General features: G+C 48.8%; 1 protein-coding gene across 8 annotated transcripts in view; it reads right to left on the minus strand.

The window, feature by feature from the left end:
• FKBP5 (FKBP prolyl isomerase 5) overlaps positions 1-14,690 on the minus strand; it is a 796,880-nt gene that overhangs the window by 37,434 nt on the left and 744,756 nt on the right. For all 8 annotated transcript variants that reach the window (XM_078644330.1, XM_078644336.1, XM_078644335.1 and 5 more), the window contains one exon: positions 10,491-10,730. In XM_078644330.1, coding sequence (XP_078500456.1) covers positions 10,491-10,730 — 240 coding nt within the window. The remainder of the gene's footprint in view (positions 1-10,490; positions 10,731-14,690) is intronic.

Genomic DNA, 14,690 nt, shown 5'->3' on the forward strand with positions numbered 1-14,690 from the left:
GAAATACATAGAAACCACCAAAAGGAAAGAAAAACTATTGACATTTGTCATCCTCTTTATGTAGGTGCAAATTTCGTCCAATCATCGTCCAGCCGTACACCTCAATTCCCCAGTCAGAGCCACCAGACCTCAGATTTCGTGCACAAGTGTGCTAAGGTAAAGAAATAACATGAGATCGGAAGTGGCAAGCCTAGAAGTGGAGGAGGGAAGGCCGCACTTGACTCTATGAAAGATATCAATACTGGAGAACCACAGTGTACAGGTAAGTAACTTGTTTTTTCTCCAGTATTGAATCTTTTATAGATTCACATGCTTGTATCAGAGTAGTTAGCAGTATAATTCCATTAGTTTTCAACTAGGCGAAGACCTTCATATGCAATAAAAGAAACATATTGAAAAAAATATACTAATACATATTAATCATGAATCCAAGTAAATCGTAAAATAGCAAATAAACTGCGACAACCAAATATACAAAATAAATAGAATTGATAGATATGAAAGATTGTACCTTAAGCAAACAGATGTCTCAGGACAGCTTTCCATGCCGAGTCTAGGCAGAAATGCTTAGTGAATGTATGCACATTGGACCATGTTGCCGCTCTACAAATGTCTGGAAGCGACACACCAGCAAACAAGGCTGTAGAGGCTGCCATCTTCCTCGTGGAGTGCGCAGACACTTTTGCAGACAAAGACTTTCCAGGCTTGTTGTGGCAGAAAACAATCACAGAGGCAATCCAATGTGCAATACTGCTCCTTGAAAGGGCTTGACCCTTCCTTGGTAAAGTAAAGGACACAAATAACTGATCGATTTACTGAAAGTCTTTGTTCTATGTATGAAGAACTTGTTGCATTGTTTTACATCCAAAGAGTGCAATGCTCTTTCTGCGGCAGCTGAAGGGTTCCCAAAATAAGTGGTAAGCACAACTGGTTCATTCAAGTGAAATGAAGTTGGAACTTTGGGAATGAATTGAGGATTTGTTCTCAATAAAATATAAAAAAATAAAAGCCTGAATTTCACTAAGTGTTCTAGCTGAGGTGATGGCTAAAAGGAGAGCCGTTTTCCAAGAAACATATTTTAAATGAGCCTTATGTATGGGCTCAAAAGGCAATTTCATCAATTGAGCTAGTACTGTTTTTAATTCCCATGGAACTGCAGGGTGCCTTATGGTTGGGAAAACCCTGTAGAGTCCTTTCATAAACTCCTTAACAATTCTTGCTGACCACAAAGAAAGTTCACCTGGTTTTCTGCGAAACCTGGAAATTGCTGCCAAGTGTACTTTGATTGATGAGTGAGCCAATTTTGATTTAGCTAAGTGAAGTAAGTAAGGCAACACCTGTTCCGGTGTTGATAGAAAAGGATGCAATTCCTTCTCCTCGCACCAATGGCAGAATCTCTTCCATTCGGGAGCATATGACTTGTTAGTGGAAGGAGCTCTGGCCTGCTGTAGAATAGACCTGCAATCCTGAGTGATGTTTAGGTCTGTGAATTCATAGCCATGAGGTTCCAAGCTGACAAACTTAGAGACTTTATTTGAGGATGTACAATTTGACCGTTGTTCATTGAGAGTAGGTTTGGCAGTGGAGGAAAGTGAATGTACGGTGATAGTGAGCACAGGAGAAGCTCCGTGTACCAAAACTGCCTTGGTCAAGCCAGAGCTACGAGAATGAGATGGCATGGTTCTTTCTTCATCTTGTTCAACACTCTTGGGATGAGGGGAAACGGCGGTAATGCATAGGCAAAAGTTCCCATCCACCGCATCTGCAGAGCGTTCCCCCAAGAGTTCTGAGGAAACCTGCTGGCAAACTTCTCGCACTTCTTGCTGTTTTCTTTTGCAAAAGATCCAGTTTTGGAGTGCCCCACAGTTTGAAGACTCTTCTCAGCTGGACTACATTTAACTCCCATTTGTGACATTGGGAATTGGTTCTGCTTAGAGAATCCGCACAATCGTTGTCCACGCCCGGTACATGCTCTATTTGCAATGTTATGTTGTGATGAATTAGCCGCCTCCAAATTTCCTGGGCTTGTTCTAATAATGTGAGAGACCGGTACCCCTTGTTTGGCAAGATAGAACAATGTGGTGGTGTTGTCTGTTCTTACTAGAATGGAGGATCCCTGGATTCTGGGAAGAAAAGCTTGCAACCCCAGAAAGACTGCCCTTAGTTCTAGAAGATTGATGTGTGAATGTGTTTCCTGAAGGGACTATTTTCCGTGTGTGTGAAATTCCTGGAAATGCGCCCCCAACCGTCCATTGAAGCATCCGTTGTCATAATATAATGAGGCTGTGCTGGTTGGAACGAGAGGCCTGGAGAGATATTGATTTCTTTTTCCCACTATGACAGAGACTGTTTTATTGTCTGAGAGAGAGAGATGATGTCCTCCAATGAGCCGTGCAACTGCACCCACTTCATGTTTAACTGCTCCTGGAGAGGCCTCATGTGCAACCGACAATTTGAAATCAACAGGATGCATGATGATAGCATCGCCAGAAATTACTTGAATACTCTCACAGATGTGGACACTTTTGCGCGCAGAAGGGATGCTAAGAGCATTATCTTGAGCTCCCGTTCTGAAGTAGGATACGCCTTCATTGACTTTGTGTTTAGGAGATCCCCTTGAAAAACATGCTTCCGGCTTGGAATCAATTGTGACTTCTCCATGTTAAGTTGTAAGCCCAGAGACTTGAAGAGCCACTGACAAGCCTGCGTAGATTTTGTGGTAGAGTGAAATGTAGCACCCTTCACTAGCCAGTCGTCCAGGTGGGGTAAATCTGGTGTCCCTGTCTTCTCAGAAAAGCTACTACCAGAGCCATACATTTCGTGAAAACTCTGGGCACTGAGCGAAGGCTGAATGGCAGACTTTGAACTGGTAGGGATCCCCATCCACCTTGAATCTTAGGAATTGGCGATGCTTTGCATGAATGAGAATGTGTAAGTATAAGAGATCGAGGGACGCTAGAAAATCTCCCTAGTTTAATAATAAGAGAATCTCTTGAAGGGATAACATTCTGAATGATTGTTTCTTGATGTATTTGTTTAGCTGCCTTAGGTCCATGACCTGCCCCCATTTCCCGCATTGCTTCTTTATTATGAAGAACTTGGAATAAAAGCCTTTCCCTAGTTGCCCGAAAGGCACTATTTCTATCACCCCTTTCTTTAGTCGAAAATTCTTGCCTTAACGAAGACAAATGATGATGATGCGTTTTTCTTGGAGGATGAGTTCGAGGAGGTTTGAGGACAAATTCCAAGGTAAGGCCGTGTTGGATGATGTCCAGCATCCATTGGTCATTTGTGATGGTTTGTCATTGATTCAGAAATGGAGTGAGGCGATGAGACCGAAGGTGTTGAGAATGAAATGAGATGGCTGGCGGGAAGATAAACGTCACTAACGTCTTGAGGAATCCTGTATTTTTCCTTGTCCTGCAGGCTTGCGTTTAGCTGATTGCAAGACATATTGGAGGCACGAAATTGCTGCTGTTGCTGTCCTCCATATTGTGATCTGTAACTCTGACCATATGGCTGATATCTGTAAGATTGATAAGACGGTCTTTGTTGGAACTGACCTCTTCCTCTACCTCCACGAAACGACTGAAAATACCTTTGTTGTAGCGTGCCCATGGAACGTGCAGTCTCAGTATCCTTTTGATGCCCTGTAGCTCTTCGTCTACGTGTTTTCCAAAAAGGTTTTCCCCATCAAAGGGCATGTCCAGCACTTTTGATTGAACGTCGGGGCGAAAAGACGTTGCCCTAAGCCAGCCCTGTCTACAAAGGACTGCAGAACCTGCCAATTTTATGAAAGCAATAGAAGACAGATCCATTGCGGAGTCAATCACCTCCGAAGACGCTTTAGCACCCTCCTACAGGAGATCTTTTGCTTCTCTCTTTTTGTCGTCAGGAAGGAGTTCGAGAAGAGGAGCCAGGTATGACCATAACCGACGGTCATACCTTCCCAAGATTGCTAAGGCGTTAGAGGCCTTGATAGCAGTAGCCGCCATAGTAGCAACGCAGTTGCCAATGCTGTTTGGAGGCACCGAACAAGGAGATTGAGGATTCCTGGAACACCTCTGGGCAGCCTGCATTATTACTGAATCCGGAAAAGGATGGCCAATTATACATGCTGGAGCAGAATCAGCTGCCTTGTATTTCTTATCCATCCTCGGTAACACAGCAGGAACGGAGGCTGGGTTCTTCATTATCTTCAAACCTTCAATCCAAATGTAGTCCACATTCGGAATGGATCTAACTGAATCTTTAAAATCGGAAAGAAAACATTTGGTTTGCACCACAGGCAGAGGCAAATCAAACCTTTTAGAAGCTTTCTCAAGTACTTCATGAGAGCCCCCAATATCTCCCGGGGGGTGGGGGGTGGGGGGGTTACCAGGGGAGGGGAAGTCGATGCTGAAGATGGAGCCACAGAATCATCCCATTCTTGGCTATGAAGGTCCGGATCCTGAGTGAGCTCTCCTTCCTCTGGTTGATCTTCTGCTTCACTCTCAATGTAATCATCCTGTATTGTAATACAACGAGGAGCCTGTTTCTCAACCTGTGCAACAGGCAGTGAAGTAACTATTGGTGGAGGCGGAGCAACTTGAATACTTAGACTGCCGGGTGTCAATGGAACTGGAGCATGGGTGTCTGGAAATCTTTTATAATAGTTGTTTAACATATGTCTAAGGTCCATGACCAAGGAGAGTGGGACCAGCATGGAATCTCTCTGAATCTCCTGACGTTCTTCATAAGCCTCATAAGGATAGTGCTCCTGAAAAGTGTCATAACGTTGGGCCTGAGGACAACCTGAAAATGAATTCTCCTTGCACTTCCTCTTCCTCATCAGTGTCCTGGTATTTGACTGTAAGTGGGACCAAAAAAGACTTTCATCTGCTGATTCCTCTGTATCAAGAAGGTGAGAAGTGGCGGACTGGTCAGTGTGACCCCCTGTGCCCCCACAGCCGGTCGCTCCTCCCCACTGCTCTGCCGCCTGCCTGCTTGCCGCTGCCTGCCTACCGCTGTGTGTGGTGAGTGAAGTCGCTGCCTCTGCCTACAGCCTGCCTGCCTCGCAGGAACCACCGGACGCTCTCTGCTTGCCGCCGCTGCCCCCTCCTCACCCGCTGACCGCCGCCGCTGACCCGGTCACTTGACCCCCGTTCTCCCGCCGCCGCCCCAGTCTCCTCCTCCGCCTCCAGTCCCGCCTCCCCTCCCTGCCCATTGGCCACCCCGCCTGACCCTCCCTCCCGGCTCCTTATTTATGACGCCCCCTCAGCGACCGTGCAGCGGACGCGCGCAGCGGGAGCGCCGTTTGAGCGCCGAAGGTGCGCCAAAGGTAAGCCCGTCTGCGCCCGTCCGCGCCTGGCCCGCGCCCAGCGCCAGACCCCCTGGCCCCCGCGCCCGCCAGCCCCCCCGCAGGACCTACAACTTCGCCACACTCATCGCACTCAACACCGCCCGAGCCCCCGGATGCTACCAAGCATCCCCGCGACACACCCATGGACCCTTCGTTTGCCGAGCCTGCAACTTCTCCTGCCACCGAACCTGCACCGCACCTGCCAAGACCGGAAGCAACAACCACCTCAAGTGCATCATGCTCAACACCCGCTCCATCCACCGCCACGCCGTGGAACTCTGGAACCTCCTCGACACCGCATCCCCAGACGTCGCCTTCCTCACGGAAACCTGGATGAACGCCTCCTCAGCCCCCGACATCGCCATAGCCATCCCGGACGGCTACAAGATCATCAGGAGGGACCGCATCAACCAGACCGGAGGAGGCATCGCCATCGTACACAAGAGCACCATTCGCATCTCGACTGACTCCAACATCACATTCAGCGCCGCCGAATACCTCCACTTCCAGATCCACACCGACCCCAAGACGACCCTCAGAGGCACCCTCATCTACAGACCCCCGGGACCGCGTTCACAGTTCTGCGATGACATCACGGACTTCATCAGCCCACACGCCCTCCCCTCCACCGACTACATCCTCCTCGGGGACATCAACTTTCACCTGGAGAACAACAACGACCGCAACACCACCACCCTGCTGGACAACCTCGCCAACCTCGGACTCAAGCAGCTGGTCAACACCCCCACCCACTACGCCGGCCACACGCTCGATCCTATCTTCTCCTCCAGCAAGCACGTCTCCTTCAGTCACTCCACCGTACTCAACTGGACAGACCACAGCTGCGTCCATTTCAGCTTCGCTAAGAACACGGTCCACCACCACCCGAAGCAGGTTCCCCACAGGAACTGGAGCAAGATCACCGCCGACCAGCTCGCCACCTCCCTCAGCCAGAACCCACCCGTCAGAACAACGGACCCTAACACAGCAGCCTGCAACCTCACGCATTGGCTGACCACAAGTGCTGACGACCTCGCCCCACTGAAGGACCCACTCACCAGACCCAGAAGCAAGAAGGCTCCCTGGTTCACAGACGAACTCAAGGACTCCAAGAAGGCCTGCCGCACCCTCGAGAAGACCTGGCGCCTCAACAAGACCACCGACAACATGACCGCCCTCAAACTCGCCACCCGCAGATATCACCAGCTCATCCGCACCACAAAGAAGAAATCTCTGAAGGAACGACTGGACAAGAACGCCTATGACAGCAAGGAACTCTTCAGCATCGTCAAGGAATTCTCCAACCCCAGCACCGGCAACAACGACATAACCCCCTCACAGGACCTCTGCGACTCCCTCGCCTCGTACTTCCACCGCAAGATCTCCGACATCCACAACAGTTTCAGCTCTCAACCCCCGCACCCACCGGTCGAACCTACGCACCCAGCCGCCATCCTCCAGACATGGACCGAGGTGACCCTGGAAGACACGACAAGCATGATGAACACCATCCACTCCGGATCACCGACCGATCAACAAAGCGGCCCCCACCATCGCACCCCATCTCCGAGACATCATCAACGCCTCCTTCAACACAGCCACCTTCCCTGAGAGCTGGAAGCACGCCGAGCTCAGCGCACTACTGAAGAAACCAACAGCGGACCCGACCGACCTCAAGAACTTCCGCCCCATCTCGCCCCTTCCCTTCCCGGCCAAAGTCATCGAAAAGGTCATCAACAAGCAACTGGCCGCCTTCCTCGAGACGAACGGATCCCTCGACCCATCGCAGTCCGGATTCAGAGCCAATCACAGCACCGAGACCGCCCTCATCGCAGCCACTGACGACATCCGAGCCCTGCTCGACAAAGGTGAAACAGCGGCACTCATCCTCCTAGACCTCTCCGCTGCATTCGATACTGTTTGCCACCGCACCCTAGTCCAACGACTCAACGGCACCGGCATCCAGGGGAAGGCCCTGGACTGGATCACCTCATTCCTCTCCGGAAGAACACAAAGAGTACGCCTCCCGCCGTTCCGCTCAGAGGCCACCGAAGTCATCTGCGGCGTCCCGCAAGGATCTTCGCTCAGCCCCACTCTCTTCAACATCTACATGAAACCACTAGCTGCCATCGCCCGCAACCACAACCTGAACATCATTTCCCACGCCGATGACACCCAGCTGATCCTCTCCCTCACCAAAGACCCCGCCACCGCCAAAGCGAACCTTCACGAAGGAATGAAAGACGTCGCCGAATGGATGAACAGCAGCCGCCTAAAGTTGAACACGGACAAGACAGAAGTCCTCATCCTGGGAACATCCCCCTCCGCATGGGACGACTCCTGGTGGCCCCCAGCCCTAGGCACCGCACCCAAGCCAACAGACCACGCACGCAACTTGGGCATCATCCTGGACTCCTCCCTATCGATGACCATGCAAGTCAACGCCGTCTCCTCATCTTGCTTCCACACACTCCGCATGCTCCACAAGATCTTCCAATGGATTCCCACCGAGACAAGGAAGACGGTCACCCAGGCCCTCATCACCAGCAGACTGGACTATGGAAACACCCTCTACGCCGGAACAACAGCCAAGCTTCAGAAGAGACTCCAGCGCATCCAGAATGCCTCCGCCCGACTCATCCTGGACGTCCCCCGACGCAGCCACATCTCGAGCCACCTGAGAGACCTACACTGGCTCCCTGTCAACAAGAGGATCACGTTCAGACTCCTCTCCCACGCACACAAATCCCTCCACGACCTGGGCCCTAGGTACCTCAACGACCGCCTGACCTTCTACACGCCCACCCGCCAGCTGCGATCGGCGAACCTCGCCCTCGCCGTCGTGCCTCGCATCCAGAGAGCCACCGCGGGAGGAAGATCCTTCTCCTACCTAGCGGCTAAGACATGGAACTCCCTGCCCGTCCACCTGCGACTGACCCAGAACCACCTCGCCGTCAGGAAACAGCTCAAGACCTGGCTGTTCGAGCAGTAGCAGACCCCCCTCCCCACGCGCCTTGAGACCCTTCCGGGTGAGTAGTGCGCGATATAAATGCCATGATTGATTGATTGATTGAGAAGTCGGCAATTGTGAGATCTTGGATAAAGGTGACAATCCTGTTGATTTTGAAACTAAATGCAGACTTTTTTTATCCGTCAACGATGGAAGACGCCTGATAATAATCGTCGTCGATACTGGCCGAGAAGGTAATTTGAACACTGCCGTCGATGGAGCACCCGTCGACGGGGCCGTCGAGGCCCTCGAAGATGGCGATGGTGTTTCCCTCGACAAGGTCGTAGACACAGTGTACGTCGTCGTCGACGAAGCCGGCGACATTGAAATCGTCGTCACTGTGCTCGTCGATGATGCCATCACAACAGCCGTCGACGAAGCAGTTGTTGGCACAGAAGTTGGGGATTTAGAAGAAGTTCTCGATGACGGGTACGTCAACGGTGCTTTCTTCGTCGACGAGACCTGTTTGAGAGGTATGACATGCAGAGAGGCAGCAGATGATTTCTTCAGGGCTGAATCTTTAGGCTTAATGGCTGTCTTATCGGCAGGGGAGGATTTTTCTGCCTTTCATTTCTTTAAATCAGCCTTTAATGAGGTAGACCCTAATTTTTATGCTTTCTCTCAACTGAGGGTGGCCCAGGGCTCTTTCCGACATCAGATTCTGATTTTGATTTATTTTTCTGGAGCCAAAACACAACCTGGCCTCTCTATCTTTTAGGGTCTTAGCTGAAAAGGTTCTACAGTATTTACAGTCTTTGGCTGTATGTTTAGGGTAGAGGCAATAAAGGCAGTCTTTATGTGGATCTTCAGAAAAAAGCATTGCCTTTCCCCAGGATCTAAAGGGCCTGAAAAGCCTCTTCTTAGAACCCTCAGACATCCTTAAAGTAAAGAAGGTAGAAAACAATACCTTGAGGTGAATTCAAGCAGGGTCAAAAGTTCACTCACTGACAAACTGAGCAGAGCTCAAGGACACTCCCTTACACACGACGTGCAGTTAGAAATCTGAGGTCTGGTGGCTCTGACTGGGGAGTTGAGGTCTAGCGCTGGTCTCTGATTGGTCGAAGTTTGGAGCTACATAAAGATGATGATGAATGTCAAAGTTTTTCTTTCCTTTTGGTGGTTTCTATGTACTTCTATGGTACTTCTTTTCTAACTACTGCAAGACTCCCACCATGACGAAGGGGAAGATACAAAAATGTGAATCTATGAAAGATTCAATAATTTAGAATCAGTAATATCTTTCACACTTAGAAGAAACATGTTAGCCTTCATAAATTGGTATGATAATTAATCACTATACACAATACTATCCCAAGATGGTATTTTTCATTGTAGGCATTGTTCTTTTTCTACTTTTCTACTTTTAATTTGTCTTCTTGAGGTTATCTGGTCATTCCAGTGGTTGGTTGAGTGGATGAATGTAAGAATGAATTAATGAGTAAGTGAATGGATGTAAGAGTGCAAGGTTAAGTGACAGAGTGCATGTATGATGAGGTATATAAGATATTGAGAACCTAAACTACCAGTACCTGCAGAGGCGCTTTAAGATTTGAGACCGATATATTAGCAATGCCAATGCTTGTTGAACTATTTTCCAATGAAAAAGCCTTAAAAGTCAATCTCAGTGCTACACTATCCTCGCAACAGTAGCCAGAAAAAAACTGAACTGGCACTGGATACACATGATGGGATACTGCTGAAATGAGGTTCCTTAAAGTAGCACTATCTGTTTCCAGCCTCAGAAGCTGCAGCCTATCTACCTGCATTGTCCATATTGCCTTTCCTTTTTCCTGTAAAAAGATTTGTGAAAGAGTTTTTTTTCTGGTCTTTAGTTCAGTAGTAGTGGCATTTTTCATTAAAGTTTGGCTGTTAGTTTTTTAAAGAACAATAAACAAAATGTGACAAATATAACCTGCAGATAGGCTGAAAATAATTGTCTTTAATTTTCAAATCGTTAACTTACCTGTAGGCATACTAAAAGTGCTGCGGAATCCTATGCATGAGCGTGACTATCAACACTAGAGAAGAAACAAGGTTACATGCCAAAGTTTCCCTGTAGGAACAAGATTACAGGGAAAGCTACAGCTGAGTGCTACACCCAAATCCCACTTCTCACATGAATGCCATTTAAATGCACACCTTAGCATCTCTGTCCGCAAACTTCTGGAACATATTGGCGTAGATTATGCGATCCCGCTCATTGTGCTCCTTGGCCTTTCTTTGGCAAACTGCTATCTGTGATTTGGCCGCCTTGTTCTGGGGGTTCACCTCCAGTACTCTCTCAAAGTCCAATCTGGCAAGTTCAAACTCATTCATAAGGAGTCTTGCTTCCCCCCTGCGGTATAGGCCCTTCTCGTTTGCCTGATCCAAACCAAGAGCCTGCAGAAGAAGCAAGACAAATTAAATGGCTTTCTTCTACGCTGCAGCCTCTGTTTTAGCTAAATTACCAAATTAATAAAACATTACTTAACAGGAAAGAAGGCTCTTGAGCTTTGGTATTGTCGTAAGATAAATGTACTTACATTTCCCTCAACTGTCAGCATGGATAGTACCGTGTGCAAAACCTACCAGTCACACACATATCAAAAGCTCGATGAAGGGAAAGGATAAGTTACTTACCTGTAATCCTAGTTCTCTTCCAGGGGTATCCTCATCAAAGTCATAAGCACATGAATATTTCTGGCCATGTGCGGAACCCCGGTAACACATCACATAAATGTGAAAACCATATATGTAGCTCTATATATATATATATATATATATATATATATATATATATATATATATATATATATATATATATATATATATATATTCACTGAAAAAACCATAGGTTTCAGGCACGTTATAGTTAGGAATTAGCATTAAAAAAAACGTAGAAATTCACTGAAAAAACCATAGGTTTCACACGTTATAGTTAGCTGAGCATTTCACTCACACAAAACCTTTGAAATTCCCCCGTTATAGTTAGTTCAGCTAACTATAACTCGCGCGCTCGCAATGCACTGCTGATGACGTCACATATTACATCACGCATTACATGGTCAGTGACATCACTCATGACATCACTGATGACATCTTAAATGACATCACTGATGATATCATCCCGTGAATGTGTGTCTTTCTGAAAAATAAATATTTTTATATATGTATATTGTTAGAAACGGGACCCCCGGCCGGCCAACGCTCACGCCAAAGTCAGTCAGGGATCACCATTTCTAAGTCAGGGCAAGGGAGTCACACACCAAGATAACCCCTGCTCACCCTCTAGGTAACGTGACGCGAGCAGCAAGGCTAATCTCGGAGGCGATGTGTAAAGCGTTTGCGCGCGCACCCCAGCGACAACACCCTAGACCCACCACAAAGGAAACTCAACACAAGGTTATATAAAAATAGCCTTTGTATTATAATAAAAACACATTAGATAAGACACACACTTTACAATGTGCCAACAGGCACGGGCAAGATTTACAAGGGATTATGTACAGGACAGGGCCACCTGGACCACTGTCAGGGGTATGCACTTTTTAGAAATAATACTTGTAGGTATAACACTTAGCACATAAACATATAATGAATGTAGCACACAAAATAGTTACATGTAGCACACAACCAGGACTTCCTGGTAAAGGGTAAATACCTCCTACGCAACCCTAAACACTGTAGGAAAATCACGCAGGGAACTAGGACCTTATCATCAGGACCTATGGAAGGAAAACCATCACCTAAGCAAGTCACATTTAGCAAAGGGAAGGAAACCTAAAATAATCACCTAGGCAAGTCACATTTAGCACAGGCAATAAAACATCAACAATCCTCTAAGCAGGTCACTTTTAGCAAAGGGGAATAAACATAAAATACCTAAGCAGGTCACTTTTAGCAAAGGTAATGGGACATCAACAATCCTCTAAGCAGGTCCCTTTTAGCAAAGGGGATAAAACATATACAATTACCTAAGCAGGTCACTTTTAGCAAAGGTAATAACATAAACAATCCTCTAAGCAGGTCACTTTTAGCAAAGGGGATAAAACATAAAGAACATGGCACATGAGGTATTAAACACATTCAGAGGTGCAAGTAGAACATTTGCGCAGAAATCACATAAGCAGTAAATCATAAATTGCGCAGGGTGCATGAAGCACAACTAGAATTGTCCCTCAGGCCAACTGGCCTCGCAAGGGCTGAAATGCCCTGAGTCCAATGTCAGGGAAGGCTGCGCAGGCAGCCAAGAACACAAAGCCTAAACGTAGCAACTGTCCACTAAGTGCTGGACAGTTGTGAATACAGATGAACAACGTTGGAGCCTCTGGGGCTCAAGAACACCATGGGGCAAAAACACAGAGTGGGAGCCACGGGGCTCTGACCACCAACTGCCCCTCAAGCACCTCGCTAGGCTCTGCAAAGTAATATGGCCACTCGAGCCTCTCTCAGGGCTCTCTAACAAATGTGGACAATGAGCCCCTCTGGACTCGTAATTATGAATTGGCGCTTGAGCCTCTCCGGGCTCGCAAGATCACGGTGGCGCCGCTGAGCCTCTCGGGCTCTAAATAAAGAGAATGCCCCCAGGAGCCTCGGGACTCCACACACCAAGAATGCGGGCTTGTTGGAGTCCTTCGTGGACTCGGAGTAGCTGGTGCACGTTGGAGCGGCCCGCTGCCAACCGGGGCCGCTCTAAATCAAACCAAAAGACCCTGTCCCTCACTCACCGGGTCTGCGGGGGTGGGGAAGCACTCGCTGCCGGTCTCCTTGCGGGGCTCCTCTTTCCACACTCGGGGAGCCTCGGGGACTCGTCCGGCCGCTTCCTTCGTTTCCCGCCTGGCCTTGTCCTGCTGCACTCTGCCTGACTTCCGCTGGGGTCGCCAATGGCAGCGCGGCCCTGGGGGTCAGGAGGCGGGACTTCCGGGTCGCAGTAGGCAGCGGCCCGCCAACAGTTTTCAAGGCTCCGGGGCTGCGGCGGTGATCACGGGGCAATGCCGGGTGGGCACCGGCTCGTAAATAACAAAACACCACGGGGCAATGCCGGGTAGGCACCGGCCTTTAAATAGAAGATAAAGCGAGGTGGGCACTCGCTATGCCGAAAATCGGCAATAAAGCAGGCAAACGCCGGGTGGGCACCGGCTGCACAAAATAGAGCGCTCGAAGCGCTAGAAGGGCTGAATAAAGCGCTCCCAGCGCTAGAAATATAAGCAAAGCGCTCCCAGCGCTAGAAATATAAGCAAAGCGCTCCCAGCGCTGAGGGGAGAAATAAAGCGCTTCTAGGCGCTCTGGCCAAAAGCAAAGCTCCAGCAGGGTCTGGAGGCAGGCAGGGGGGCAAGGCTGGGCCAGAGCCAGCACACTGGGTCTCCAGGCAGGGAGACAGCCAAGTGGTGGTCCTCCTGGCCCCAGCAGCAGCAACAGCCCCCTCTGGCAGGATCCCAAAAGCAGAACAGAGAACCATTTCTGTGGGGACACAGCCCCATTTTTATACTAAGAAATCCTTTGTTTCAGGGTGCAGGGTGGGGGGAAACCAGTTGCAGCTGGTTTGGGAGTACCCTTGATGGCCCAACCACCCCTTTCATTCACTGGGGAGGCTAGGGTCGTTAGACACACCACCGGGGGGCGGAGCCAGCATTGTGTGGGGAAAACCCCAGCCCATCAAGGACCAGGTGCACTCCTCCCCAGCCATCAGCATGCTGATCTCACACTCACCACCGGGCAGACCCATCCAGACTTCCTGAAGCCTGGCATGCCAGCCAGCTCCAGCCAATCACGCTCCAGCACCCTCACTGCACACATACATCAATGTCCAGAAGTAGCACTTCCCTTCTAGACACATACAAGCCGCACATACCATCGCGCAGCATTCATTCTCACGTGTTCACACATACCAAACTCGAGCCTGCACTCCCCACACATCAGGAACTAACATGGACACACACATTCTCCATGCATTCCTATGGGAGGGCAGGCCAGCCATACTACACGCACGCACTTTACTCTGGGACACAGGGAAAAAGTGCGCAGAGACCCAAAAATCACTAACACTGGGTCACAAAATAAAAGCAAAAAGATTAGGGGTGAACCTGCCCTAAGGGCCAAGTCCAACATATATCTAAAGGTCGATGGAAGAATAAATGGGTAAATAAGTGTCTAAATGGATGTTTTTTTTGTAAATTTTGTGTATCTTAGTGAATACATGTATTAGCGAGTAATGTTTAAATATGTACATATCTGTTTCAGTGTCTCACTTTGTGTATAAGTGGCTGCATGGGTTGGTGAGTAGCTGCACGAGTGTCTATATGGGTTATTAGTTGGTTTTTTGAGTATCAGAATGAGTGTTTGTATGGTTTGGTGGCGGGT

The sequence above is a fragment of the Lissotriton helveticus genome, chromosome 5_1 (genome assembly GCF_964261635.1).
Source record: "Lissotriton helveticus chromosome 5_1, aLisHel1.1, whole genome shotgun sequence".
Taxonomy (NCBI): Eukaryota; Metazoa; Chordata; class Amphibia; order Caudata; family Salamandridae; genus Lissotriton; species Lissotriton helveticus.